The 27602-nt window shown below is 41.2% G+C and overlaps 1 protein-coding gene and 1 long non-coding RNA gene across 8 annotated transcripts in view; one reads left to right on the forward strand and one right to left on the reverse strand.

Moving 5' to 3' along the window:
* LOC129732667 (E3 ubiquitin-protein ligase MIB2) overlaps positions 1–13175 on the forward strand; it is an 84045-nt gene extending 70870 nt beyond the window's left edge. For all 7 annotated transcript variants that reach the window (XM_055693735.1, XM_055693736.1, XM_055693738.1 and 4 more), the window contains 3 exons: positions 8134–8435; positions 8509–9163; positions 10246–13175. In XM_055693735.1, the coding sequence (XP_055549710.1) occupies positions 8134–8435; positions 8509–9163; positions 10246–12226 (2938 nt within the window). In that variant the 3' untranslated portion in view covers positions 12227–13175. The remainder of the gene's footprint in view (positions 1–8133; positions 8436–8508; positions 9164–10245) is intronic.
* Positions 12893–27435, reverse strand: LOC129732669 (uncharacterized). The gene is made up of 2 exons (XR_008729312.1): positions 27306–27435; positions 12893–13894 (listed from the first exon to the last, which is right to left on the reverse strand). It is a non-coding gene; the product is annotated as an uncharacterized LOC129732669 (long non-coding RNA).
* Positions 27436–27602: the final 167 nt, after the last annotated feature.

Raw genomic sequence — 27602 nt, forward strand, 5'->3', positions numbered from 1 at the left:
GATCGGGTTCGTCTGCCTGTGCGATTGTATGTACCCCGTGATATGAATTGCACCAATTGCAAGCAGCTAGGCCACACAGCCGCCTACTGCTGCAATAAGGCACGATGTAGCAAGTGTGGAGAAACTCATGCGGACGATTCTTGCAGTGTAAATGCTGAAAAATGTATTCACTACGGGGAAAATCAGCATGAGCTCTCCACATGCCCGGTGTACATGCAGCGCAGAGATAAAATCAAGCGGTCACTTAAGGAGCGTTCAGAGCGATCTTACGCTGAGATGCTGAAGAAGACCGTGACCACTTCTACCATAACATCGAACCCCTTTAATCTGTTGTCCTCTGATGAAACCGATTTTGACGAATCACCAGCGGGAACAACTTATGCCAATCCTGGGACGTCTAGAAAGAGGAAAAATATTTCCTCTTCTAAACTTCCCCGAAAAGGTCCTAAGATTTCCCAAAGTGAAATGAAAGTTACAAACAAACCAAACAGTGCTGCGGAAAAACCAAAGCAAACTCCTCCTGGGCCTGCAAATTTAAAGTCCCAGAAGAAGTTCCCAGCACTGCCAGGAACATCTAAAACCCCAGTTGTTCCTTTTGCACTCCCAGTTGATGAAACAAACTCTGGATTAGTGAAATTTTCTGACATTGTGGACTGGATTTTTGAAACTTTCAATGTACCCGATCCAATTAAAATTTTTCTTACAGCATTTCTCCCAACAGTTAGATCGTTTTTGAGGCAGTTGATTGCCCAATGGCCCCTCCTTGCAGCGATTGTATCCTTCGATGCCTAATTCAACTGCGTATATGAAGGATTCTATCTCTGTCTTACAGTGGAATTGTAGAAGTATTTTACCAAAAATGGATTCGTTTAAAGTTTTGATAAATAAAAACAAATGCGATGCATTTTCCCTTTGTGAAACTTGGCTTACTTCAAATATTGATCTCAACTTCCATGATTTTAATATGATTCGCCTTGATCGAGACACCCCATATGGAGGAATACTTTTAGGGATTAAAAAGTGCTATTCTTTCTATCGTATTCCAGGCATCGAAGTTGTCGCATGTCAAATGACAATACAAGGTAAAGAGCTTTGTATTGCCTCAATATATATTCCTCCCAGAGCACAGGTTGGGAAACGGTTGCTCTTTGATTTAATAGAACTTCTTCCCTCGCCACGTTTGATTTTGGGAGACTTCAACTCTCATGGTGTGGCTTGGGGTTCCCCTTACAATGATAACCGCTCCTCTTTAATCTATAACCTTTGCGATGACTTCGACATGACTATTTTGAACAACGGTGAAATGACACGTATCCCGAAACCTCCAGCGCACCCAAGCGCTTTGGATCTATCCTTATGTTCGACGTCGCTACGGTTGGATTGCACATGGAAGGTAATCCTGGATCCTCACGGTAGCGACCATCTGCCTATTCTTATTTCAATTACTAACGGTTCAACTCGCATGCGACCAATTGACCTTCCGTATGACCTCACACGGAATGTCGATTGGAAGTTATACGAGGAAATGATTTCAAAAGCGGTCGAGTCGATTCAACATCACCCACCACTTGAAGAATACAACCTCCTCGCGGGCTTAATCCTCGACGCCGCGTTGCAAGCCCAAACGAAGAAATATCCCGGCGTAACGATCAAAGAGCGGCCTCCAACTCCGTGGTGGGACAAAGAGTGCACCGATGTCTACACGCAAAGATCCGTCGCGTTTTTGGCCTTCCAGAAGGGAGGTATACCCGACGACTATATACGGTATTCGGAGCTTAATACCAAGCTTAAAAGCCTGGCTAAAGCAAAGAAACGCGGATATTGGCGTCGGTTCGTGAACGAGACGTCGAGGGAGACATCGATGAGCACTCTTTGGAACACAGCCCGAAGAATGCGGAATCGCGTAACGGTCAACGAAAGCGAGGAGTCTTCAAGTCGGTGGATATTTGATTTTGCCAGGAAAGTATGTTCGGACTCTGTTCCTGCGCAAAACTTTGTTCGCGATACGTCTCCGGGTCACGACGCGATAGAATCACCTTTTACGATGGCAGAATTTTCAGTTGCCCTCCTGTCCTGTAACAATAACGCACCTGGGTTAGATAGAATCAAATTCAACTTGTTGAAGAATCTACCCGGCAATGCCAAGAGGCGCTTGTTGAACTTGTTCAATAAGTTCCTGGAGCAAAACATTGTACCGCAGGATTGGAGGCAAGTGAAGGTGATCGCCATCCAAAAACCAGGGAAACCAGCTTCTGATCACAACTCTTATAGGCCGATTGCAATGCTATCCTGTATCCGGAAATTGATGGAAAAAATGATACTCCGTCGTTTAGACCACTGGGTCGAATCAAATGGTCTACTATCAGATACTCAATTTGGCTTCCGCCGTGCCAAAGGGACGAATGATTGTCTTGCGTTGCTTTCAACAGATATTCAGCTGGCGTATGCTCGCAAAGAACAAATGGCGTCTGCGTTCTTGGACATTAAGGGGGCTTCTTAAGGGGGATTTTCTCCAATTTTGAACAATTTTTTGCACAATTTGCTGTCCGAAAAGCACATGCATTTTACGCACGGCGATTTGGAAACTTTTCGCATTAGCTACATGGGTCTTCCCCAGGGCTCATGTTTAAGCCCCCTTTTTTACAACTTTTATGTAAATGACATCGACGACTGTCTGGCAAATTCATGCACGATAAGACAACTTGCAGACGACAGTGTAATCTCTGTTACAGGAGCCAAAGCTGCCGATTTGCAAGGACCATTGCAAGATACCTTGGACAATTTTTCTGCTTGGGCTTTACAGCTAGGTATCGAATTCTCTCCGGAGAAGACTGAGATAGTAGTTTTTTCTAGGAAGCAACCTGCTCAGCTTCAAACACAATTAATGGGTAAAACGATTTCTCAGGTTTTGGTACACAAATATCTTGGTGTCTGGTTTGACTCTAAAGGCACCTGGGGTTGTCACGTTAGGTATCTGATGAAAAAATGTCAACAAAGAGTGAATTTTCTTCGTACAATAACCGGACATTGGTGGGGAGCCCACCCAGAAGACCTTATAAGGCTTTACCAAACAACGATATTGTCTGTCATTGAGTACGGGTGTTTCTGCTTCCGCTCCGCAGCAAACACACATTTGATCAAACTGGAGCGAATACAATATCGTTGTTTGCGTTTCGCCTTAGGTTGCATGCAGCCGACCCATACGATGAGTTTGGAGGTCTTAGCTGGAGTACTACCATTGAAAAACCGCTTCTGGAGCCTGTCTTCTCGCATTCTTATCAAATGTGAGGTCTTGAACCGTCCTGTGATTGAAAATTTTGAAAGGTTAATCGAACTTAATTCTCAAACCCGTTTTATGATATAGTATTTCAATCACATGTCCCATAATATTAACCCTTCTTCGAATATTCCAAATCGTGTCGACTTATCAAATACTTCTGATTCTACTGTGTTTTTCGATACATTCATGATAGAAGAAACTCGTGGAATCCCGGATCATTTACGCCTGCAGCAGATCCCCAAAATTTATTCCAATAAATATCGAAACATCAACTGCAACAAAAGGTTCTACACTGACGGATCACTTCTTGATGGGTCCACTGGCTTCGGTATTTTCAATAACAATTTAAACGTCTCCCATAAACTCGATAATCCTGCTTCTGTTTACGTCGCAGAATTGGCTGCAATTCAGTACACCCTCGGGATTATCGAAAAATACCCACGGACCATTATTTCATCTTTACGGACAGTCTCAGTTCCATTGAAGCTCTCCGATCGATGAAAGATGTTAAGCACTCTCCGTATTTCCTGGGGAAAATACGGGAACATCTGAGTGCTTTATCCGAAAAATCGTATCAGATTACCTTAGCGTGGGTCCCTTCTCACTGCTCGATACCGGACAATGAGAAAGCGGACTCTTTGGCTAAGGTGGGCGCAACAAACGGTGGAATTTATGAAAGACCAATTGCCTTTAATGAATTTTTCTCATTTGTACGTCAGAATACGATCATCAGTTGACAAAATGGTACTTTTGCTTTTACCAGCATGTTTTCTTTCCAGACATTAGTTTTTACTACGCTTCAACAGCGGGTTAAGAAATTGTTCGAGAAAAATGGTTGTCCAAATTTTTTAAAAAAATCTTTACTTTTGAGACATCAAATTAGTCTGAGTTCATGGAAGCAAACATAAATTGACCTATTGGGACGGGGAGACTCAGTTTTTTATATTGATACTTTTAGTTTTACAGAATGCATCTCATCAAGCAAAGCGAAGTGGTGCTACATTCCGATTCAGAACTTGACCTTCTGTTCATTTATACACAGACTTCGCAGTTTAGTGTTTAGTGTACAGAACAATTGCGGGGCTAGCGCTACGATCCTACTGTGGCTAACAGTCTCTCCCGAGCCGAGACTCGAACCTTCGACGACTGGCTTGTTAGGCCAGCATCGTACCTTGAGACCATCTTGGAGATACATCTGAATATAGAAACAAAAACATAGTCCCGCGTCAAAAACAGCCAACAAACCATTTTGGCTCAAACAAAAAAAAAGTTTTATTAAAAAAATTTGAAATCAGATTTACGGCATTATTTTTTTTAAAGAGATTCCAACAATGTGGTATACAGATTAATTTTATTCGAATCGAACATAAAAAACCGTGGATGAAAATATAAACTGTTAGGCTATCATTAATAGACTGTTGAGGTGATTCAGGAATTTGAATAAAAAAAATCATTAGGGAAAAAAACTAAAAAAATCGGATCAATTGGGATTGAGAATAATATGAAGGTAATAAAAGTAATTAAATATGCATAAGCTCGACTGAACACGATGAAAACAGTACAGTAAAAAGAACATAATCAAAGAAAGCATACAGAAAACAATCCACATAAGTAACGACACGTTTTTAAAAAAAAAACATGTAAATCAGCAAACAACAATTTTTTTCAAATATTCTGGATTTTATAGTCGTTAGCTATTAGAAATAAATTTGGAATCATTTTTTGTGGTCCTTTCGTATTTTCAAGAAAAGTTCTTCAGGCATGTGAACCAGGGATGTTACGGATGTAATTTTTCTGACATCTGCAGATGGGGATGCGGATGCATTCCTAATATGAACACATGTTGAGAGCTTTTCAAGAATTTCAAGTACGCCAAGGTCTTTTTTTACGCGGGTTGCTGTTCTCCACTACTCAAAAACGGTACAAGATATTGACCTCATTTCAATCACGTTTTCGTTTTAGCCCAAAAGTAATCATATATCCGCTTTCAAAAGAAATCATAATTTTTGGTGTAAATACTGAAAAATTATAATTTTGGCATTCGTGTTGACCACCATAATAGTCAACCAGGTTTCAAAAATGTATTTTTTTTGTGGCCCCAGACAATTCCCCGAGTAAAACAAAGTCCTCAGTGTATAATAAGATATTTTTTTTGTTTTCTCTTGTTGGCAAAGGTACTTTTGAAGGTTTTTAGGATAATTTGAAATCATTTTCCATAAAATTTCACTAAGATGTCGTGCACAAACTACGTAATGTTTGAGGGGGGAAGAGGGGAGTTGAGTTTGCGTTACTTATTGTCACATAGGAGGGAGAGGGGGAAATAGTTGAGACGGTTACGTAACTGTGATATTTTCTCAAAATTTGGTTTAAGTTTTTTATTGTTACAATGGGGGAAGGGGGTCGGAAATCTAGATTTTTTGCTTTTCGTAATTTGTGTACGACGCCTTAGTGAAATTTTATGGAAAATCTTTTCAAATTAAGGGGGGGGGGATTTTACCGTAGTAAGTCGAAAAAAAATGAATTTTCGTGATTTTTTTTTTTATGTGTTTAACGTATAGTTAGGCTGACCAGATTTTATCAAGGGAAAAACGGGACAAATGTGTTCGAAAAAGGGACACATGGGAAGATTAATATTTAAAACTGTTTATTATCCAAAGCATACAAACAATTGATCATTGATTTGATAAATCTGAATCATTCTCTACAATATTAAGCATTTGATAAAATTTTACGCAGGAAAAAGTGATTTTTGGCGATAAGATCGTGAGAATTTGGATTTTGCCGGTCACTTATCGTCCGCGATTGAGAAGGTCCAGGAAGGCACAAAATTTACTCAGTAATGTTGACAAAATCCTTGCGATTTATTCACGATTTATTCAAAATTACGCGATTCTTTTTTTAAGGGACGCATCAATCGCGTAGAAAAGAATCTAGTGTAGTAAGTATTACGCTGCTAGTAGCTGGTAACGTGGATGCTCTTTAAATAAGTATCTAACCGATTTGGCTGAAATTTTGTTTGAGCATGTAAAAATGGATTATTTACCTTGTTACATAGCCGTTCTTTCCTGATCTTTGACGACATAGGGTAGGGAACATATTCTAAGCAGCTTTAGGAACCGCCTGTGTATTCAGACGAAATACTCGAAATGTGTTGGGTGAAACTCAAACAGTAGTATATCAATCTGTTCTCTATCGTTTTCTCTGTCAGAACTTGTTTTCAGATTGTAAAACTAAGTTAGCAAACTTTAACAATCATCAATTAGAGTTAGCAATCAAGGGACGCTATTCCAATCACCCCGAACCTGTTTTAAGCAGTTTCCATCTGTTTTGCAGGTGTTTTTTTCAGCACCCGAAGTGGCTCCTGAATGGCTGCAATATAGGTCGATTTTTTTTTTCAATTGCAATTGTTCACAGATTTCTTTGTGATTAACGGTGTTTCTTATATTCGTAAGACAGCTAGACAATCAAAGTTTTCGTTTCCATCATTAAAATTGTCGATATTGATCAAAATGCAGGAGTTTGAGGCCTGTTTTCTGCGACTGATTAAAATAGGTGCTTTTGCTTAAGCCGTTCCCTACCCTATCTATGTTTAACCCGGAAAAGGTAATCATATTTTGATATGCGTAAAAGAATAATTATGCGTCAAATTGACTCCCGAATTTCAAATGATTGAAAATGCACCTTTTTCTTCATAAATTATCGATGAATGATCATTACGGTGTTAACACAACGATAAGTAACAAAACCTATAATTTAGATTTTGATATTTTTTTTATTGATTAAGAAAAAACAAGAAAAAACTGACGCACTGTCGGACAAAAAGAGCGCAACATTCCGGAAGCGAGGAGTCAAATTGACGCAGATTATCTTTCCAGGGTTAATCACTGAATAAATCACAGAAATATAAGTTTTTTTTTGTATAAAAATGAAAGGGTACGGGTAAGGTAGGAGGGGGTTTTGTCAATGTCCACGTTTGTCTATAAGGGGAACGGGGGATCGAAAATGACGATTTTTTATCCTCGTGAATTGTGGACAGCTCCTGTGGTAAATAATTGAAATCTTCATTTGGTAAATTATGAGAGTACTCGTCGTTTAACAGATAAGGCAATTATATCTGGGTGAACAGAATTTGCACTTTTTTCGGTAAGAACCAATTTTTAATTTGAATCATTATAATATTTGCAGGGCACCACATAGTTCATAGGAGTAGCTTTTGTAGCAAATAATTCTTCAATAAATTTGTCTAGGATGTCAACGAAACTCGGGAATAAGGGCTATCAAGGCGCTCTGATAAGCTGTATCAAATTAGCAGTGCGCTAACATAAAAATTCCTCCGTGAATCTAAACGTGGTGTTGTTTACCACCTCATATTCCACACAGTTACTCGATTCTTAAGTGTATCAATGGGTGTCTTTTCAAGAAACAACATCGGAAGTATCATGTGAAAAATGCTTATGTCTGTCTGTTAGAGGCAAATAAACATCCGGATTATCGTAGACTGTCGGAGGTCAACACATCGGAGAAGAAAGTTAGTTTACATCCATAACGTCGAATGTTGTTTGTCTGCTGAGTGATTTTTGTTGTTTACTAGCTGCTGACCAAACTAATATTATTTACACAATGCTCTATCTACAGTAGCGAGCAAAAAGTATAAGTGGTTTCGCATCGCTGCTTAGTTAGGTGTTTTTTTTGTTTCCTATAGTGAAGGGTTAACACCTACGGGCAGTTTTCTCTTTCCTAAACCAGTGATTTCGCAAATGGTATCATAGATTTTCAATTTCCACTCATTTGTCTTATATTGGATTGTTGTGTATGGATTCAACATGATTAATACTTTTTTTGTACAATTGCAGTGTTCGTGTTCCGCCTCGTAAAGGTGCAATCAAAATACAGCTGAAAGGAATTTTCGTAGGAGCTCGAGTTGTCCGCGGCCCGGACTGGGAATGGAATAACCAAGACGGTGGGCCGAACAAGACTGGGCGTGTTATGGAAATTCGTGGCTGGGACAACGAATCGTGTCGAAGTGTAGCAAACGTATCTTGGGCTTCCGGGTCAACGAACGTGTACCGGTTAGGACACAAAGGCAACGTAGATTTGCGGTACGTTCAACCTGCTGTTGGAGGATATTACTATAAGGATCACATGCCGGTTCTAGGTGAGTTGAAACGAGATGTCCTATAACAACGCTTCAAATAAAAATAAATACTAACGGCATTTTATCTTCGCAGGACAACCCGAAGAGCAACAGCCGGTGTCGCCGCCGGTTCGGTCACACTTTAATGTTGGCGATCGCGTTCAGGTGGCCATCCCGGAAGAAAGACTCATGGCGCTTCAACAAGGCCACGGAGGCTGGAATCCGCGGATGGCCGAATATTTATCCAAAATTGGCATTGTACATAGGATCACAGACAAGGGTGACATTCGTGTACAGTATGAGGGATGCGCCAACCGGTGGACGTTTCATCCGGCGGCTCTCATTCGGATTTATAGTTTTAATGTAGGAGACATTGTTACCTTCATCACAGATGCAACCAAAATGCAGCAACTGCAGAAAGGACACGGTGAATGGGTTGAGACTATGCACAATGTGCTGGGAAAGTCGGGTAAGGTAATTAAGATCTATGGGGACGGTGATTTAAGAGTACAACAGTGCGACGATGACTTAGCATGGACGGTGAATCCAAAGTGCGTGAAGCTTGAGCGGTCGTTAATATCGCAGGCGACAGCTACGGAACGATCGAATAGTATGATGGATTTAAGTAATCAACGTACAAATGAGCACCATATGACGCCACTGTCTGGCCTGTCTGGGACATCAGCTGCCGATCGGCTCGTGCGAGAAGCCGCACAAGGAAATATGGATTTCGTGCAGAACTATCTGAGGTAGGTTATTTTTGTACGCACATGTCTTGCACATTTGTTTCACTCACTTCTCATAGATGATATTGTTGTCGCGTTATATAAAATAGATGCTTTTAAATAGATAAACTAAAATGCTGTTTCCGATTGATACAAATTGAGTCAATCTTCATCAGGGGCGACTCGTCCGTAGGTGCAACCTGTGCATTGCACACGGGGACACCACCCAAAAACTGAATTTTAAAACTAAATTTATATTTATATTTCATTATTTTGAGTGTTAATTCTAAGTAGTAATAAAAATAATAGCTTGCGTTTTTCGCGGACATGATTGTGATTACTTCCCTAAACTGTGAATTAATAGTTGAACGAGTAAGTTTAAAAGTCACGAGTCGCCCCTGATCGTCATACACTGAAAAGGTAGTTATATACTTATGTGTAAAAAAATGAAACGGATCTATTTTTACAAAACGGCATTATCAAAGTACTGTAATGTGCTGAAAAATGATATATAACCATAAGTTTTTTCACACATAGGGTAAATACATTCAATTTTTTTTATGAAACATTAGTTTCAATTTGGCTGATACAAATTTCGAATTCTTTTTATGTCCAAGGTTATCAAACTTAGCAAAGGGGGTGGCAAAAAATAAATAACACCGAGACGAAAAAAAAAAAGAAATATCTTTGATAAAAGTTTGTGTGCAAGTTATGACGTTTTTAACATGCACTCAAATAAATGTTGAAAAATAACACTTTATTATTATTATTATCTATTTCGCTTGCCTTTTGACGACACTCTCTCTATCCCTGGACTTGTTCATTGTTAAATTAAGCATTAATGCTGTCGGAAAACAAATAAAATGAATAAAACGTTATGAGCTGTTTTTTCTTCCCCTTCCAATATTCAAAATTTTTGAAGGGGGGGGGGGGGGTTGACATAAAATGAAAATAGAATTTGTAACGGCCTTATTCAAAAAAAAAATCAAAAACGAGAATTTCTGCTTTATAGTTATGTATCAAAACGAATAGTTGAAATGCAAACTGCTTATTTCCAAAAATATTTGCTTATCAAACTGTTTATTCCATTCTTTTTGTCATTTCAGTGCCAATGCGGAGGAAGTAGACTGCGTTAGTGGGGGCAAAACTTGCTTGCAAGTCGCTGCCCACCAGGGCCACGTGGACCTCGTGAAACATCTACTAGCGCTGGGTGCCAACGTAAACGTGGTCGACAAGGAGGGCGACTCGACGCTGCACTATGCTGCTTTTGGTAACCAGCCGGAAGTGATGCGAATTCTACTGCAAAACAATGCCAACATCGATGTGCTAAATTCGTCTCACTGTTCCGCGTTGCACATTTCGGCGCATAAGAAGCCACCGTACTGCGTTAAGGTGCTACTGGAATTTGGAGCGAATGTGAACGTGCAGGATGCGTACGGAGATACGGCCCTGCACGATGCGATCGGGAAGGAGAATACAGAAGTTGTGGAGCTGCTTTGCAACAGTTCGACGCTGGACTTGACTATTCGTAATAAACGTGGTTTCAATGCATTGCATCATGCTTCGCTTAAAGGCAACGTCCATGCAGCGAGAAACATAATCCGTCTGGCGCGACAGCTAGTCAACGTGCGAAAGGATGATGGCTTTTCTGCCCTACATTTGGCTGCACTCAATGGGCATTCGAAAGTGGTGGAAGTCTTAGTGAAGGAAGGACAAGCTGATATTAACATTAGAAATAATAGGAGACAAACACCATTTTTGTTGGCTGTTTCGCAAGGTCACACCGCGGCTATTGAAAAGCTGGTAGAACTGAAATGCGATATTGCTGCCAAGGACGAAGATGGGGATAATGCGATGCATTTGTGTATCATCAAAAAAGCCAATCTTGTGCAGGAAGTGTCTGCAACTGATTCGCCTAAGATTTTCGAAATGTATCAATCACTTTTACCAGTGGTTAGTGAAAATCGACTAATGTATGCGTTGTTATGCTTTTTGGCGAAAGAGGGCTGTCCGGTGGATATAAACTATAAAGGAGCGCGTGTGTTGGATTGGATTCCTAGTCAACAGATCAAGGATATTATCATAGGTTATGAACGAAGTAGAATAACGCGAGAAAAAGCAGCCGCAGCAGGTCCACCTGCAACAGACCGATCACTCAACAATTCGCGAGATGAGGAAGATGATCAATCAACAAATCAAGTTCAATCGAACTTAGAGGCGATGACTTTGGTAGGAAATAATTTAGATGAAAATGAAGGCAACAATTTACAGCCTGAAGGAGCTGCGAGTCCAGGAACCAGCGGACTTGGACAATCAAATCCTCCCACACCAGCAAGAAGAAATCGGGGTCATAATCGAGAAGCAACCATCGGTACCCCACCGCCACCGGTTCCAAGCCATTCTAACAATATTGCTGTTCTAGATGATGATTCTATGCGAATGAATATTGTAGAAGCAGTTGTATCATGTAATGAACAACCGCAGCCGCTACAGCCGGGAGGTATCAATACACCTTTAGATAGCCCAGCACGTTTTCAATCACCAATTCGAGCCTTATCGCCTACTGTTGCTGCAGGCACTCCAGCGGAAACTGGCGGCACTTCAAATAAACATATCAGCCGTCGGCAGTACTCGGATAAGAATTCATCCTGTTCTCCAGTGGCCATTCTTCCTCCAAATCCTAGCCCGCCAGTCATCACTACCACACCTCAGGAATGCATCGTCTGTAACGAACAGCTTCTTCTGATTGTATTTGAACCCTGCCAGCACCAAATTTCCTGCGAAGAATGCGGCGTCCGGATGAAAAAATGTTTATCGTGTGGATTATACATCGAAAGACGTCTTACTCTAGGAGGAAAACAACTCTTGAATCCTAAGGATACCCGCCTTCCATCGGCTGACAGACTTCGCTATCTCGAAAGTAAGATAATGGAAATTGAAGAAACGCACTGCTGTAGTATATGCATGGAGCGCCGTCGGAATGTTGCTTTTCTTTGTGGACATGGGGCCTGTTCGAAGTGTGCCGAAACGCTCAAGATTTGTCACATGTGCCGGAAAACCATCACAAAGAAGATCAACCTTTATTAAGTGTTGGAAATTTCTTCCCAAGCGAGCGGAGTGTTCCAACTAATTCGCTTAGTTACCAAACCAGCTCTTTATTACTTTTTACTCTCCTAAATAATCTTTGCTTCATCAGTGTATGTCGCTCCGTCTACGAAACAAATCCCGTTTTTAGATAGATCTTTCCTAACTCAATTGCTCATATGAATAAACGTGCATGCGTAATTTTTTCCTATAAAAATAATACGAGATTTACTCATCTGTGAACTTTTATTCATATGATCCTACTCTTCTGTATGCTAGGTATAATGAGGGAATCGATTTTGTCTCCATATGTACATAAACCAGTGTTCCAATTAAATAATTGTATTTATGTACACGTTCTTCCAAATATCTACCATGAAAGTAAAAGAAAGCTCTACTTTTTCTTGCGTCAGTAAAGCATATATGAAAACCTACAACTCCTGTTTCCCGTGCCTCTCGATTGATTGATGTTCTGCACACAAACTTACAAGTTTTTTATGAATTGTTTTCATGTGCTAAAAGTATGCCAACATACCAATTTGTATTGTAAGTACCCGTTGCACACAAGCAAAGCACTGTGTTCTGCCATCGTTTTTTTTTGTTTTTATTTATTAACTTACAGCTTAATGTTTCGAAAAGGATGTTTGTTTAGTTTGGCAATCATGAATGTTATTATTTTGATTTGTACAATGCAGTTTTTTGAAATGCGAAAAAGAATACGGTTGAGCTGAACGAACAAAAATTTAATATGCTTGGAAAATTATACATTTTTAATATATATATTGTCTTGTATATCAAAACACACAAACACGCGATCATATAACCATATTCGATTGTTATTATTAATAAAAAAATATAATGAGAAATGTGGAAAGTTGTTTGTACGCACATCATACATGATACATAGACACATTAATAAACTGATATTTATTTCATTGTATATCACAAACGAGCACTTTGTTTTATTTGTTCACCTTCATTGCCGGTTTCCTTGCATCCGATCTCTTTTCGTAGGCACGCCAGCTGTTTATCATCTGTTGTTTTGGGATAAGATTGTTGTTACATTGATGAAGATGTGCGACTCACAACAATCCCAACAACAGAAATGCAGTGCTTTGATGAAACATGCTGTGTTGGTTCTTGCGGTTGGTTCTAAAAAGCTAAAAAATAGTTCACCTAATGATTGCTGGTAAATCTCGACGGCAATAGAGAACCACCACAAATTCCTCTTACACTTGAATTGTAATCTTCGGTTGAAGTGAAGGATTGTCTGTTTTACAGTTGGGTGGGGAAATCACTCCGAAAATTAATTAATGTAAATATATATTTTTAAAGAGAAATATAGATTGTTTCACGATTGCTGTTCGATTCAATAGAATTTCTGCCTTAGCCATATCTGATGATGGCAGGTTTCAACTTGAGGTTTTTTTATTCAACAGAATATCTTTGATCTGGATAATATTTGCAACAACTTGGCAATTTAGAGCCCATTGCTTTGTTATAGTTAGTACATCGTGACGCCAAGTCTAATTTAATCAAATCTCTTTGGGCCGAAGGCAGATAATCTGATTTATCTGTTCGTGATATCTTGATGAGTTTTGTTCTACGATGCATGTATCATCTATGTTTTCTGAAATCTATTGGTGCCCTAGCCCGTTCCGTTCCGTCCACCTTTAAAATGACAGCAAAAACATATGTCAAATGGATTAACTGATAAAAAAATTAATTCACATGGACAATTGATTTGTTGATTACAGCTTTTGTAGTGATGACACAAATATTTATATAGCATTCAACGTATAGTCTATTGCAGCGGTTCTCAACCTGGGGTACGCGTACCCCTAGGGGTACGCGAGTGCCTTTTTGGGGAACGTGAAAACAAAATCAGTAATGGCGGACAAACCAGTTTTTTTGACGTTGACTAACGTCTATATCGAAGTTAGGCCCCTGAATTTGAAAATCTAGTAATTCAACCAGGGAAAACCAGGGAAAAGTGGTCAGGTTTTGAGCGCTTATTTTGCAGTCATCTATAATCAGGTTTTCGAGGATTTGGCATAAATCGATCAGAAATTCTTTTACGGTTAAATTTATGTAACAAAAACAAACTATTTTATGAGATACACTATTGAAAAATTGGTAATCAATATCGATTGTCTAAATCATACTGCGCAGCCAATCACTACCTCTCTTCCCAAGCACAGTCGACACTAACGGATACAATCGATCTGACTTTGTTGTTATTGTTGTTGTCACTTTCTGTTTCCGATGTTTATGCTGCTGCTAGCGGAAAAAACCTTGCAAATATGCATCTTTTTGTTGGTGTTAATTTTACGACAGCGGCCGGCGCCCCATCATTTTGATTCCAAAACTGCACCAGTGACATGCGGACGCTAGGTGATAGCAGCTGAAAGAAGGAAAGACAAGAGAGTACCGGTCATCTCGTGCCGGTTTCACCCGTAATGCTGGTGGCTTTTAGTAGTAAATGGCTACTGCAAAACACTTTAATGGCTGGAATCCTGGACGGACTAACCAGAAAGCAACAATATAATCGGCAACTGGCACCTTTTGGTGCCTCGAAATTTTGGTACAGAAGCGGCTAATTGAATTTTCTCTTTTACCAAATGCTGCTGCTAGCGGAAAAAACCTTGCAAAAATGCATGTTTGTGTTGGTGTTAATATTACGACAGCGGCCGGCGCAGCTTTTAAGAAACATTTGTCTCTACCATTTCATCATCTATGTAACCCCTCCTTCTTTCTAATTATCTGATGAAGCCTTGGTATAAAACGTATCGTTCGAACATTTCACCCCATCAGTATTATTACTAAACCGTACCGGTTACATACGGAGGCTATCTTGAAAGAATTCTGGACGGACTAACCAAAAACAAAGATATATTCGGCAACTGGCCCCTTTTGGTGCCTCGAAATTGTGTAATAGAAGCGGCTAATTGAATTTTCTGTTTTACAAAATGCTGCTGCTGGCGGATAAAACTTTGCAAATATGCATCTTTTTGTTGGTGTTAATTTTACGACAGCGGCCGGCGCTCCATCATTTTGATTCCGAAGCCGCACCAGTGACATGTGGACGCTAGGTGTTAGCAGCTGAAAGGAGGAAAGACAAGAGAGTACCGGTCATCTTGTGCCGGTTTCACCCTTTATGCTGGTGGCTGTTAGTAATAAATGGCACTGCAAAATACTAAAATGGCTGGAATTCTGGACGGACTACCAGTAAACGAGAATAATCGGCAACTGGTACCTTTTGGTGCCTCGAAATTTTGTTACAGAAGCGGCTAATTGAATTTTCTGTTTTACCAAATGCTGCTGCTAGCGGAAAAAACCTTGCAAAAATGCATGTTTGTGTTGGTGTTAATATTACGACAGCGGCCGGCGCAGCTTTCAAGAAACATTTGTCTCTACCATTTCACCATCTACTATGTAACCCCTCCTTCTTTCTAATTATCTGATGAAGCCTTGGTATAAAACGTATCGTTCGAACATTTCACCCCATCAGTTTCATTACTTAACCGTACCGGTTACATACGGACGCTATCTTGAAAGAATTCTGGACGTACTAACCAAAAACAAAGATATTTTCGGCAACTGGCCCCCTTTGGTGCCTCGAAATTGTGTAATAGAAGCGGCTAATTGAATTTTCTGTTTTACAAAATGCTGCTGCTGGCGGATAAAACTTTGCAAATATGCATCTTTTTGTTGGTGTTAATTTTACGACAGCGGCCGGCGCTCCATCATTTTGATTCCGAAACCGCACCAGTGACATGTGGACGCTAGGTGTTAGCAGCTGAAAGGAGGAAAGACAAAAGAGTACCGGTCATCTTGTGCCGGTTTCACCCTTTATGCTGGTGGCTGTTAGTAATAAATGGCACTGCAAAATACTAAAATGGCTGGAATTCTGGACGGACTACCAGTAAACGAGAATAATCGGCAACTGGTACCTTTTGGTGCCTCGAAATTTTGTTACAGAAGCGGCTAATTGAATTTTCTGTTTTACCAAATGCTGCTGCTAGCGGAAAAAACCTTGCAAAAATGCATGTTTGTGTTGGTGTTAATATTACGACAGCGGCCGGCGCAGCTTTCAAGAAACATTTGTCTCTACCATTTCATCATCTATGTAGCCCCTCCTTCTTTCTAATTATCTGATGAAGCCTTTGTATAAAACGTATCGTTCGAACATTTCACCCCATCAGTTTCATTACTAAACCGTACCGGTTACATACGGACGCTATCTTGAAAGAATTCTGGACGGACTAACCAAAAACAAGGTTATATTCGGCAACTGGCCCCTTTTGGTGCCTCGAAGTTTTATAATAGAAGCGGTTAATTGAATTTTCTGTTTTACAAAATGCTGTTGCTAGCGGAAAAAACCTTGCATAAATGCATGTTTGTGCTAGTGTTAATATTACGACAGCGGCCGGCGCAGCTTTCAAGAAAAATTTTTCCTTACCATTCCATCATCTACTTAGCTCCTCCTTCTTTCTAATTACCTGACGAAGCCTTGGTATAAAACGTACCGTTCGAACATTTCACCCCATCATTTTGATTCCAAAACCGCACCAGTAACATACGGACGATACGGATTTTTGTAATGAAGGTTTACAGCTATAGTAATTTGCTAGCAGTTTCGTCTAGTGCTAAAACGAATATATTGAGAATCTTCGCAATGTCTCGACACATGAACATGATCTATAAGCGCAATTCTCGGAATACATCGAATTTGTTAATTCTAATGTTTGTCTTGTCATTTCAAACTACGAACAAATGCTTTTCTAATTCGAATACCTGGGAAGCGGGGATGCCAATATAAATAAGGTTACATCCATATATGTCATTTATATTATTTATTAATTATTGTTCAAAGCGCTCTAATGTCAGCAAATAAGAAAGCACTGTTAGATGAAAAATATAGAGTCCTACGTCATGCGGTCGGGTCTTTAATACCACCCTCCTACTATTTTAAATACATGAAGTTATATGCTGGGCTGGAGCTAACCTAGCATGAGCTTTATCTATTTAATGTCAAACAATTTTTAAATTTAAAATTTTTGCTTGAATCGTTCTGGTCTCCAATTTCAGATAGTTTCGTTGAGTTTGCTCTTTGCTTGGATAGGAAAATTTTACCCAATTCGCTAAATTAAATGATTGTCTTGGTAGTGCAGTTACGAACAAAGGTTTGATTCGAATATGTATGAAATGACAGCGATTAAATAAGAGCGATCCATTCTTCTAGTATATATTATTATTCATAACGTTTTAACGTCTCAGCATTCAGAAATGCACTGTTAGATAAAATTGCAACAAATACTGGAGTTGCAATTCCCTCTACTATTTGTTTTAATGGAATATAAGAATACGGTAGTCAACGTCATGCGGTCGTGTCTTGAATACCACCCTCCTACTATTTAAATATTTCACTTGTTGCTCAAACTTACTCTTAAAACATGACTGTAGCAATCAAACAAATCACAGGTTAATTTGAAACCTGAACTAGACTACCACAACATGATCTACCACTACTCTCTTCCACTCTGCGTGAACATTCCAAGCCTGGGGGTACAATTGATTTGTAAAATATCGCCAAGGGGTACGCGAACAAAAAAAGGTTGAGAACCGCTGGTCTATTGCCATGAGAAAGTATTTGCCATACTAAGCACTACCATTAACCCATAGAAGCAGACCAGTCAATTTGTATAATTAGAATTTGTGTAATTAGAATCCACAGGCACAGTGTGTCTGTTGATTCAAACTTTTCTACTAGACGTTGATCTGGCAGGACGATTATGACGACTATAAATTGGACGTGGCGCTCTTAAAGTTGACCCGACTGACTCCGAATTTGGTAGTAAATTTAATTAATCTCGACTCGTTGTTGGATGTGGATCTTTCCATTATGAAATGACAAACCTTGTTGAAGGGATGTGTCAAGAGAGCGTGGAAAAATATGGCGTCGTTTGCTGTCCCTATCGGTCTACTCTCGTAGCGCTCTTATTGAAAAACCCCATACTTGGGATGCGTCAACGCGTGATCGGGTGGCAGCCGATCGGTGCGGGGATGTATAAATTAAAAATTAAGGGCCGGTTCTTCAATTACAGCATCATCAACGTACACTGCCCACCCGAAAAGACCCGACGACGAAAAAGAAACGTTCTATACGCTCAGCTGGAGCAGGTATATGATAGCTGTTCGCAGCGGGACATTAAGATCGTTATCGATGATATGAACGCTCAGATAGGACGGAAGGCAATGTGAAGACCGGTGATCTGACCGAATAGCCTGCACGAAGCATCACATGATAACGGCCAATGATGTGTAAACTTCGCAGTCTCCCGCGGTATGGTAGTCGGAAGTACCTTCTTCCCCCGCAAAGACATCCACAAAGCCACCTGGAGATCACCTAACTTATAGGACTGTATATTTTTCTGAGACGTCATCCACGTTCGCACCTACCGCAGCGAGAATACAGATTCGGACCATTACCTCGTTGCAGTGTGCATGCGCTCAAAAGTTTTGACAGTGCGAAACACGCCTTAAAGTCGCCCACCGCGAGCAAACACTGGAAAACTACGGGGCGCCGATGTTACACGGGAGTACACGCAGCAGCTGGAAGCAGCATTACCAACAGAAGAGCAGCTTGGCGCAGATGGCTGAAGAATTGGTAGGAGAATGCAGTACCGGAGGAGCGGATGGAGGGTTCAGTGTGCCCCATCTACGAAAACTACCGCAACTACCTGCGAAGGTGTTCGTGGGGCAATACCAGGTAGGATTTATGGGTGCCCGCGCCGACACGGACCAAGTTTTCGCGGTACGGCAGGTTCTACCGAATTGCTGTGAATGTTACGTGCTCACACACCATTTGTGCATCGATTTCAAATCGGCGTACGACCCGACCGATTGAGGCCAGCTATGGCAGGTTATGCACGACTACGGTTTCCCGGATAACTGACATGGTTGATCAAGTTGAAGATGGATCGTGTGATGTGTGTAGCTCGAGTTTCGGGGCAGTCTCGAGACTCTTCGAATTTCGACGAGGGTTACGGCAAGGTAATGGATTATCGTGCTTGTTATGTGATATCGCTTTGGAAGCTGTAATACGAAAAGCGGGTATCGACACGAGTTGCACGATATTCAGGAGGCCCGTTTAGCTCTCTGGCGTCGCCGATGACATCTATATCGTAACACGAACCTTTGAGGAGATGACCGAGACGTACATCAGATAATCGGCAACTGGTACCTTTTGGTGCCTCGAAATTTTGTTACAGAAGCGGCTCATTGAATTTTCTGTTTTACCAAATGCTGCTGCTAGCGGAAAAAACCTTGCAAAAATGCATGTTTGTGTTGGTGTTAATATTACGACAGCGGCCGGCGCAGCTTTCAAGAAACATTTGTCTCTACCATTTCATCATCTATGTAGCCCCTCCTTCTTTCTAATTATCTGATGAAGCCTTTGTATAAAACGTATCGTTCGAACATTTCACCCCATCAGTTTCATTACTAAACCGTACCGGTTACATACGGACGCTATCTTGAAAGAATTCTGGACGGACTAACCAAAAACAAGGTTATATTCGGCAACTGGCCCCTTTTGGTGCCTCGAAGTTTTATAATAGAAGCGGTTAATTGAATTTTCTGTTTTACAAAATGCTGTTGCTAGCGGAAAAAACCTTGCATAAATGCATGTTTGTGCTAGTGTTAATATTACGACAGCGGCCGGCGCAGCTTTCAAGAAAAATTTTTCCTTACCATTCCATCATCTACTTAGCTCCTCCTTCTTTCTAATTACCTGACGAAGCCTTGGTATAAAACGTACCGTTCGAACATTTCACCCCATCATTTTGATTCCAAAACCGCACCAGTAACATACGGACGATACGGATTTTTGTAATGAAGGTTTACAGCTATAGTAATTTGCTAGCAGTTTCGTCTAGTGCTAAAACGAATATATTGAGAATCTTCGCAATGTCTCGACACATGAACATGATCTATAAGCGCAATTCTCGGAATACATCGAATTTGTTAATTCTAATGTTTGTCTTGTCATTTCAAACTACGAACAAATGCTTTTCTAATTCGAATACCTGGGAAGCGGGGATGCCAATATAAATAAGGTTACATCCATATATGTCATTTATATTATTTATTAATTATTGTTCAAAGCGCTCTAATGTCAGCAAATAAGAAAGCACTGTTAGATGAAAAATATAGAGTCCTACGTCATGCGGTCGGGTCTTTAATACCACCCTCCTACTATTTTAAATACATGAAGTTATATGCTGGGCTGGAGCTAACCTAGCATGAGCTTTATCTATTTAATGTCAAACAATTTTTAAATTTAAAATTTTTGCTTGAATCGTTCTGGTCTCCAATTTCAGATAGTTTCGTTGAGTTTGCTCTTTGCTCGGATAGGAAAATTTTACCCAATTCGCTAAATTAAATGATTGTCTTGGTAGTGCAGTTACGAACAAAGGTTTGATTCGAATATGTATGAAATGACAGCGATTAAATAAGAGCGATCCATTCTTCTAGTATATATTATTATTCATAACGTTTTAACGTCTCAGCATTCAGAAATGCACTGTTAGATAAAATTGCAACAAATACTGGAGTTGCAATTCCCTCTACTATTTGTTTTAATGGAATATAAGAATACGGTAGTCAACGTCATGCGGTCGTGTCTTGAATACCACCCTCCTACTATTTAAATATTTCACTTGTTGTTCAAACTTACTCTTAAAACATGACTGTAGCAATCAAACAAATCACAGGTTAATTTGAAACCTGAACTAGACTACCACAACATGATCTACCACTACTCTCTTCCACTCTGCGTGAACATTCCAAGCCTGGGGGTACAATTGATTTGTAAAATATCGCCAAGGGGTACGCGAACAAAAAAAGGTTGAGAACCGCTGGTCTATTGCCATGAGAAAGTATTTGCCATACTAAGCACTACCATTAACCCATAGAAGCAGACCAGTCAATTTGTATAATTAGAATTTGTGTAATTAGAATCCACAGGCACAGTGTGTCTGTTGATTCAAACTTTTCTACTAGACGTTGATCTGGCAGGACGATTATGACGACTATAAATTGGACGTGGCGCTCTTAAAGTTGACCCGACTGACTCCGAATTTGGTAGTAAATTTAATTAATCTCGACTCGTTGTTGGATGTGGATCTTTCCATTATGAAATGACAAACCTTGTTGAAGGGATGTGTCAAGAGAGCGTGGAAAAATATGGCGTCGTTTGCTGTCCCTATCGGTCTACTCTCGTAGCGCTCTTATTGAAAAACCCCATACTTGGGATGCGTCAACGCGTGATCGGGTGGCAGCCGATCGGTGCGGGGATGTATAAATTAAAAATTAAGGGCCGGTTCTTCAATTACAGCATCATCAACGTACACTGCCCACCCGAAAAGACCCGACGACGAAAAAGAAACGTTCTATACGCTCAGCTGGAGCAGGTATATGATAGCTGTTCGCAGCGGGACATTAAGATCGTTATCGATGATATGAACGCTCAGATAGGACGGAAGGCAATGTGAAGACCGGTGATCTGACCGAATAGCCTGCACGAAGCATCACATGATAACGGCCAATGATGTGTAAACTTCGCAGTCTCCCGCGGTATGGTAGTCGGAAGTACCTTCTTCCCCCGCAAAGACATCCACAAAGCCACCTGGAGATCACCTAACTTATAGGACTGTATATTTTTCTGAGACGTCATCCACGTTCGCACCTACCGCAGCGAGAATACAGATTCGGACCATTACCTCGTTGCAGTGTGCATGCGCTCAAAAGTTTTGACAGTGCGAAACACGCCTTAAAGTCGCCCACCGCGAGCAAACACTGGAAAACTACGGGGCGCCGATGTTACACGGGAGTACACGCAGCAGCTGGAAGCAGCATTACCAACAGAAGAGCAGCTTGGCGCAGATGGCTGAAGAATTGGTAGGAGAATGCAGTACCGGAGGAGCGGATGGAGGGTTCAGTGTGCCCCATCTACGAAAACTACCGCAACTACCTGCGAAGGTGTTCGTGGGGCAATACCAGGTAGGATTTATGGGTGCCCGCGCCGACACGGACCAAGTTTTCGCGGTACGGCAGGTTCTACCGAATTGCTGTGAATGTTACGTGCTCACACACCATTTGTGCATCGATTTCAAATCGGCGTACGACCCGACCGATTGAGGCCAGCTATGGCAGGTTATGCACGACTACGGTTTCCCGGATAACTGACATGGTTGATCAAGTTGAAGATGGATCGTGTGATGTGTGTAGCTCGAGTTTCGGGGCAGTCTCGAGACTCTTCGAATTTCGACGAGGGTTACGGCAAGGTAATGGATTATCGTGCTTGTTATGTGATATCGCTTTGGAAGCTGTAATACGAAAAGCGGGTATCGACACGAGTTGCACGATATTCAGGAGGCCCGTTTAGCTCTCTGGCGTCGCCGATGACATCTATATCGTAACACGAACCTTTGAGGAGATGACCGAGACGTACATCAGACTGAAGGCTGAAACCGGACGAATTGGAATGGCCATAAACGCATCGAAGACTAAGTTTATGAGAGGAAAAGGTTCCATTCATATTAGCGGAAGGTGCTGCGTACCATCTGTGGTGGAGTGCAGATGGAAGATGAAGAACCACTCATCGTTCTCATTGCGGAAATCGGGAGACTACGGTGGGCTGGGCATGTCATAAGGATGTCGGATAGCCCGGTGAAAGTGGTTCGCAAAAACGACTCGACAGGAATGAGGCGACGAAGCACGCAGCGTTAAAGGTGGCTGGAAAAGCCTGCTCCCAGATCGATCACGTACTGATTGACGGTCGGCCCTTTTCGGATGTTACTGATGTTAGGTCTTTCCGGGGACCAAACATTGACTTTGACCATTATCTCGTCGTTAGTAAGATCCACGAACGGCTGAACGTACTGAAATCTCGCATAGAGAGGAAGATGCTTTTCAACATACAGGTTGAAAGCTGATGTCGTGGCAAAAGAATATGCCAACGGACTGGATCAACGGATCGCTGTGGAGTAGTATTTACGGTGCCATTGAAGTGGTGTTAGGTACGATGCGTGAAAAACAGCGTTAATGCTGGTTTGATGCTGAGGACCAGAAAGCGACGGACGAGAAGAACCGTGCCAGAAGTCGGATGTTCACTGTGGCTACACGTTAGAACATAGAGATATACAGGGAGACAAAAGCTGCCGGAAGTAGCGCGAGCGCGAGGAGCAGGTGCTCGCATGCGCAGAAGACAATTTTGCTAGTAACGACGTGCGTAGTAGTTTTTATAAAACAGTTAACTGAGTCAGAAGCAGGAATTTATCTGTACCAGTGATGTGTAATGATAAGGACTGCAACCTGCTGACATATAAACCGACCGTTGCAGGCAGGTGGAAGGAGCACTTTCAGGCGCTATTGAACGGTAAAGAGCAAAACAGGAACAGGATGAGGATTATGAGCGACGAACAAGCAAACACACAAAAAGGCAATTAGTGAGCTGAAAACGGCAAGGCCGCTAGGATGGATAGTATCTTCAGATTGACACCGTTAACGGAATCCTTCGTCCGCGCATACCAGGCTGGTTTTCAACAAGGGTGATCCACGATGTAACAAATTTTCACCCTGCGACAGATCCTCGATAAGTTTCGGGAGTATAACTTTCAGGCTCACCGTCTGTTTGCGGATTTTAAGGCGGCATACGAGTCAGTGAAAAACGAGCTGTTGCTGGAACATGGATTTTCAACGAAATTTAATAATCTGAGCCATACGACGCTGAAGGGATCGAAATCACGCGTGCTGATAGATGGCCAGACATCAAGCGCGTTCGTAATGTTAGATGAACTGAAACAGGGGGATGCACTCTCCAATTTACTATTCTACATCGCCCTTGAAGGTGCAGTAAACACGAAGAGCAAATGTGTAAAGAAACAGTACGATTATCACGAAATCTTACATACTCCTTGGTTTTGCGGATGACATTAATATTATCGGTATCCATCGTAGGGCCATGAAGGAAGCTTTCAGGCCTTTTAAGAGAGAAACACCGAGGTTGGGACTCAGCATCAGCCCTGCCAAAACAAAGTACATGGGAGCTGGCAGGAGCATATGAGCATCAACCCTGCAAAAAAACTCTGCAGCCTTGCGTCCGGCCTTTCGGCAGTTAACCGGAACATTCGTCATGGCGAACGAAAACATGCGTGCAGGCATGCTTTTGAATTTTTTCTTCGCTTCATTTATGTCAGTGTTCGCGACAAAATTGTTGGAGTAGATCTTACGGTTCAGGCTTGACTAGAAATCCTTAAGGGATGCAACTTGGAGGCGTTGGGTACCACATCGATATTCAGCCGATCCAACTCCTCCAACAATCGCTTCGAGTGGAGGGCCATCGCCAGATCCGGCCGAAACACCGCGTCTTCGGCCTTATGGCGTTTCTTGATGAACGACGCAACTTCCGGCAGACAATTCGTACTATAAATTTCCCCGTTAACGGCCAGTCCGGAGCAAAATAAGGCAGCTTTGACATCCCCTTCTCGTTGGTTGTCAGCTACAGCAGCACCATCATGAGATACCTGGTTTGTGAAATAAACTTTGTCTTCGGTGCTCACTTCCGTCGTGAGGGAAGTAAATTACGAAGTGCCCTGCCAGTCGTTGCTATCCAGGGTGAGACAGGTCTGGTCGTCCATCACCTCCACCCCGTCGTGATTTGCCGGGAAAATCAACTTTACTTGGTCAGGTACATTTTCGCTGTTCGGCTGGTAAAACTGACGCAGCGATGTAGCCACTTTTCCCTCGGTTTTCCTGTTAAGCATCCTTTGGAGCTTTTTGTCACTCAGGGTCGTCGGTCGTCTAGAACCTCTGATGAACCGTCTAGAACCTCTGAACGTCTCTGATTGTCATCCAATTATACTAAGATGTTGTAGATGCCGGAACGGACGTATCCGGTGTCCACGAACTGCCGCACGATGTCCTTTCTGTACGTAACGGGGTACTGTTTTTTGAACGCGCACACTTCTGAACAGAGTAGCTTCACTGTTTTCGCCATCACGGTTACTAACGGTGGTTAGAGTTTGACTGATAGAGCTGTAAATTTTTTTGTGCTGACTCAAGGGTTAATATGATTGATGCTGCATGCTGTAACTAAGGGGCCGGTAGAGCAAGCAATGCTGAGACTCCCTTCTATACCGCCTCAGGGTCGACTAACGCTCTAGTGTGTTGGTCAAATTGAACATTTGAACTTCGTCTCAAACAACTCTTTTATTTGGTCTGTCCACACTCCCACTTCCTTAGTATCTATCTCCTACCTCGTCTCTTCACTCTTTTTGCATTCATGGCCCCTTCTTCGACGTCTGCATCCGTTCTCCTTCTTAGCTTTGCCACTGCCCTGAGACCGTTGCCACTCTCCTTCCCGGTGTCCTAGTTTGTCGTGATGCTCCAAGGAACTGACTAACTCCAGTAGTGATAATAATCCAGGTTAAATGGCTGGGTTCTAGCAGCTTTCATACAGGAACATGAGGTCCTGAGGGCATTATGAGGAGGCCCTTGGTATTTCAAAATGGTGTTTGGGCGTCGGTTGGAGGCTGTTTTCCTTTGAGAGGTTACGCACCAGATTGACCAGTCTCTTTTTTCACGATGCCGTCACTTCACTTCCAACCTTCTCTTTTTCTAATTTAACTCAGCCTTAAACTTTTTTTAACCTTTTAGCAAGGTTTTTTCGCCTCCGCTCCCGTGATCGTTTCACGGAGTGTGTCTCCTGGTGCCGACTAGGTGTATCTCGTAAACGTCTGACTTCTGATAGTACCATTTTTATCTAATTCAAGGATTACTTGACCCTTTCTCTCATCATTTAAATATTGTCCTTTCACAAAAAAAATAGAATGCAGGGTATTTTCAAGAAAAAGAAGAAGCAACACCCGCAACTGTCAGACATCTCAAACACTGGTAAAAAAGTGCTGTAAGGAATAGCACTCGATATATGTTCAACTGGGGATAGTGAAATGTTCGTAATTGGAATACAAAAATATCCGAATAAGTTTTATTCTCTACACCTCATTAGTTAATTAGGGTCTTTTTATTTGTTTCTTAGGTTTTCGTTTGTCTTTATCGAGCATAGAATATCATATTCATCATCAAAGGCATGTACGATTTATTGCCATCAGCGATGGGCACCATTTCTCCTATTATTAGATCGGTTTGTGAACATGATACGACAACATAGTAGTAGTTTGTTAAAGTTCGCATGCTTTTGGCGGTTTGATATATTTATCACAACAATGCCATGATATATAAAATAAAAGTCGTGAGACAATTATGTCGAACATGTTATGATAGAAATAACGCTACGCTATGAAGCTCAATTTTGAAAATGCAAGAAACAGACATAGAAACGATGCTCTGTACACTTTTGCGGTACTGGAAAACATTTATGTTATCTCAGGATACAAATTTCCAAAAAAAAAAAGACTCTGAAGCTTAGGAATTCTTGAGCTGGGGCCAACAGAAGTTATGGGGAAATTAGGCCTTCGAATTTCGTATAGCGGTAGGGCTCAGAAGCTGCGAATTTTCGCTAGAAGTAAATTTTAAACATAAAAAAAATAATGTTGACTGGTAATTTCAGTGATTTTAGTTCCGTGAACAGTGAAAAAATAATGTGGTATTTAGAAAACTATTTTTTTTCTGTATGCAACTGATACCCACAACCTTTTTTTCTTTTTTTTCGCCAAGGTAAAGTGACGGTAATAGTAAATTGTTTCTTAATTTTGACTGCCTTCCTGTCGATGTGAAAAGCTTCACTGTGTACCCGAGAAACGAACAAATAGCATTTCAATTTTCTGAATTAAAGCCTAATTGGACCCTTTAACGCAAAGCATTGGTACGAATGTTTCCCTGTCGAAACTTTACCTTTCGGTTTATTGGATACAAACTTTGCAGCCAATTAATTAGTATACCATGATTTTCTTCGCAGGTTTTTGCATAAGAATGTTGCCGAAAACCTGCCGAAGACGTTCGATAACGTTCGCTGCAAGAAAAATTGAATAAAATATCCGATTTGTCATGGGTTTACCTTTACATGCACCGATGAAACTACGCATTGTAACAGGTGAAAATGCCGATAAGTCAAGAGTGCCGCGATTTACGCGAATAAATATTTTAATTTCAGAGAAAAATTGGATTTTTGCGCTTTAACTGACAACCGCAACTGACAACCGAAAATGACAATCTTAGACAGCACCGATAAAAATGCGACTCAAGAACCCGTTTGTCAAACAGTATGCACTCCTAATTTACTTCAATTGAAATGGAATAGCATTGACTTAGAGCCGCCTTGATTCCTTGTCCTCGACTATGCAGCAGAGCCGCA

This window comes from Wyeomyia smithii, chromosome 3 (genome assembly GCF_029784165.1).
Source record: "Wyeomyia smithii strain HCP4-BCI-WySm-NY-G18 chromosome 3, ASM2978416v1, whole genome shotgun sequence".
NCBI classification, from domain to species: domain Eukaryota; kingdom Metazoa; phylum Arthropoda; class Insecta; order Diptera; family Culicidae; genus Wyeomyia; species Wyeomyia smithii.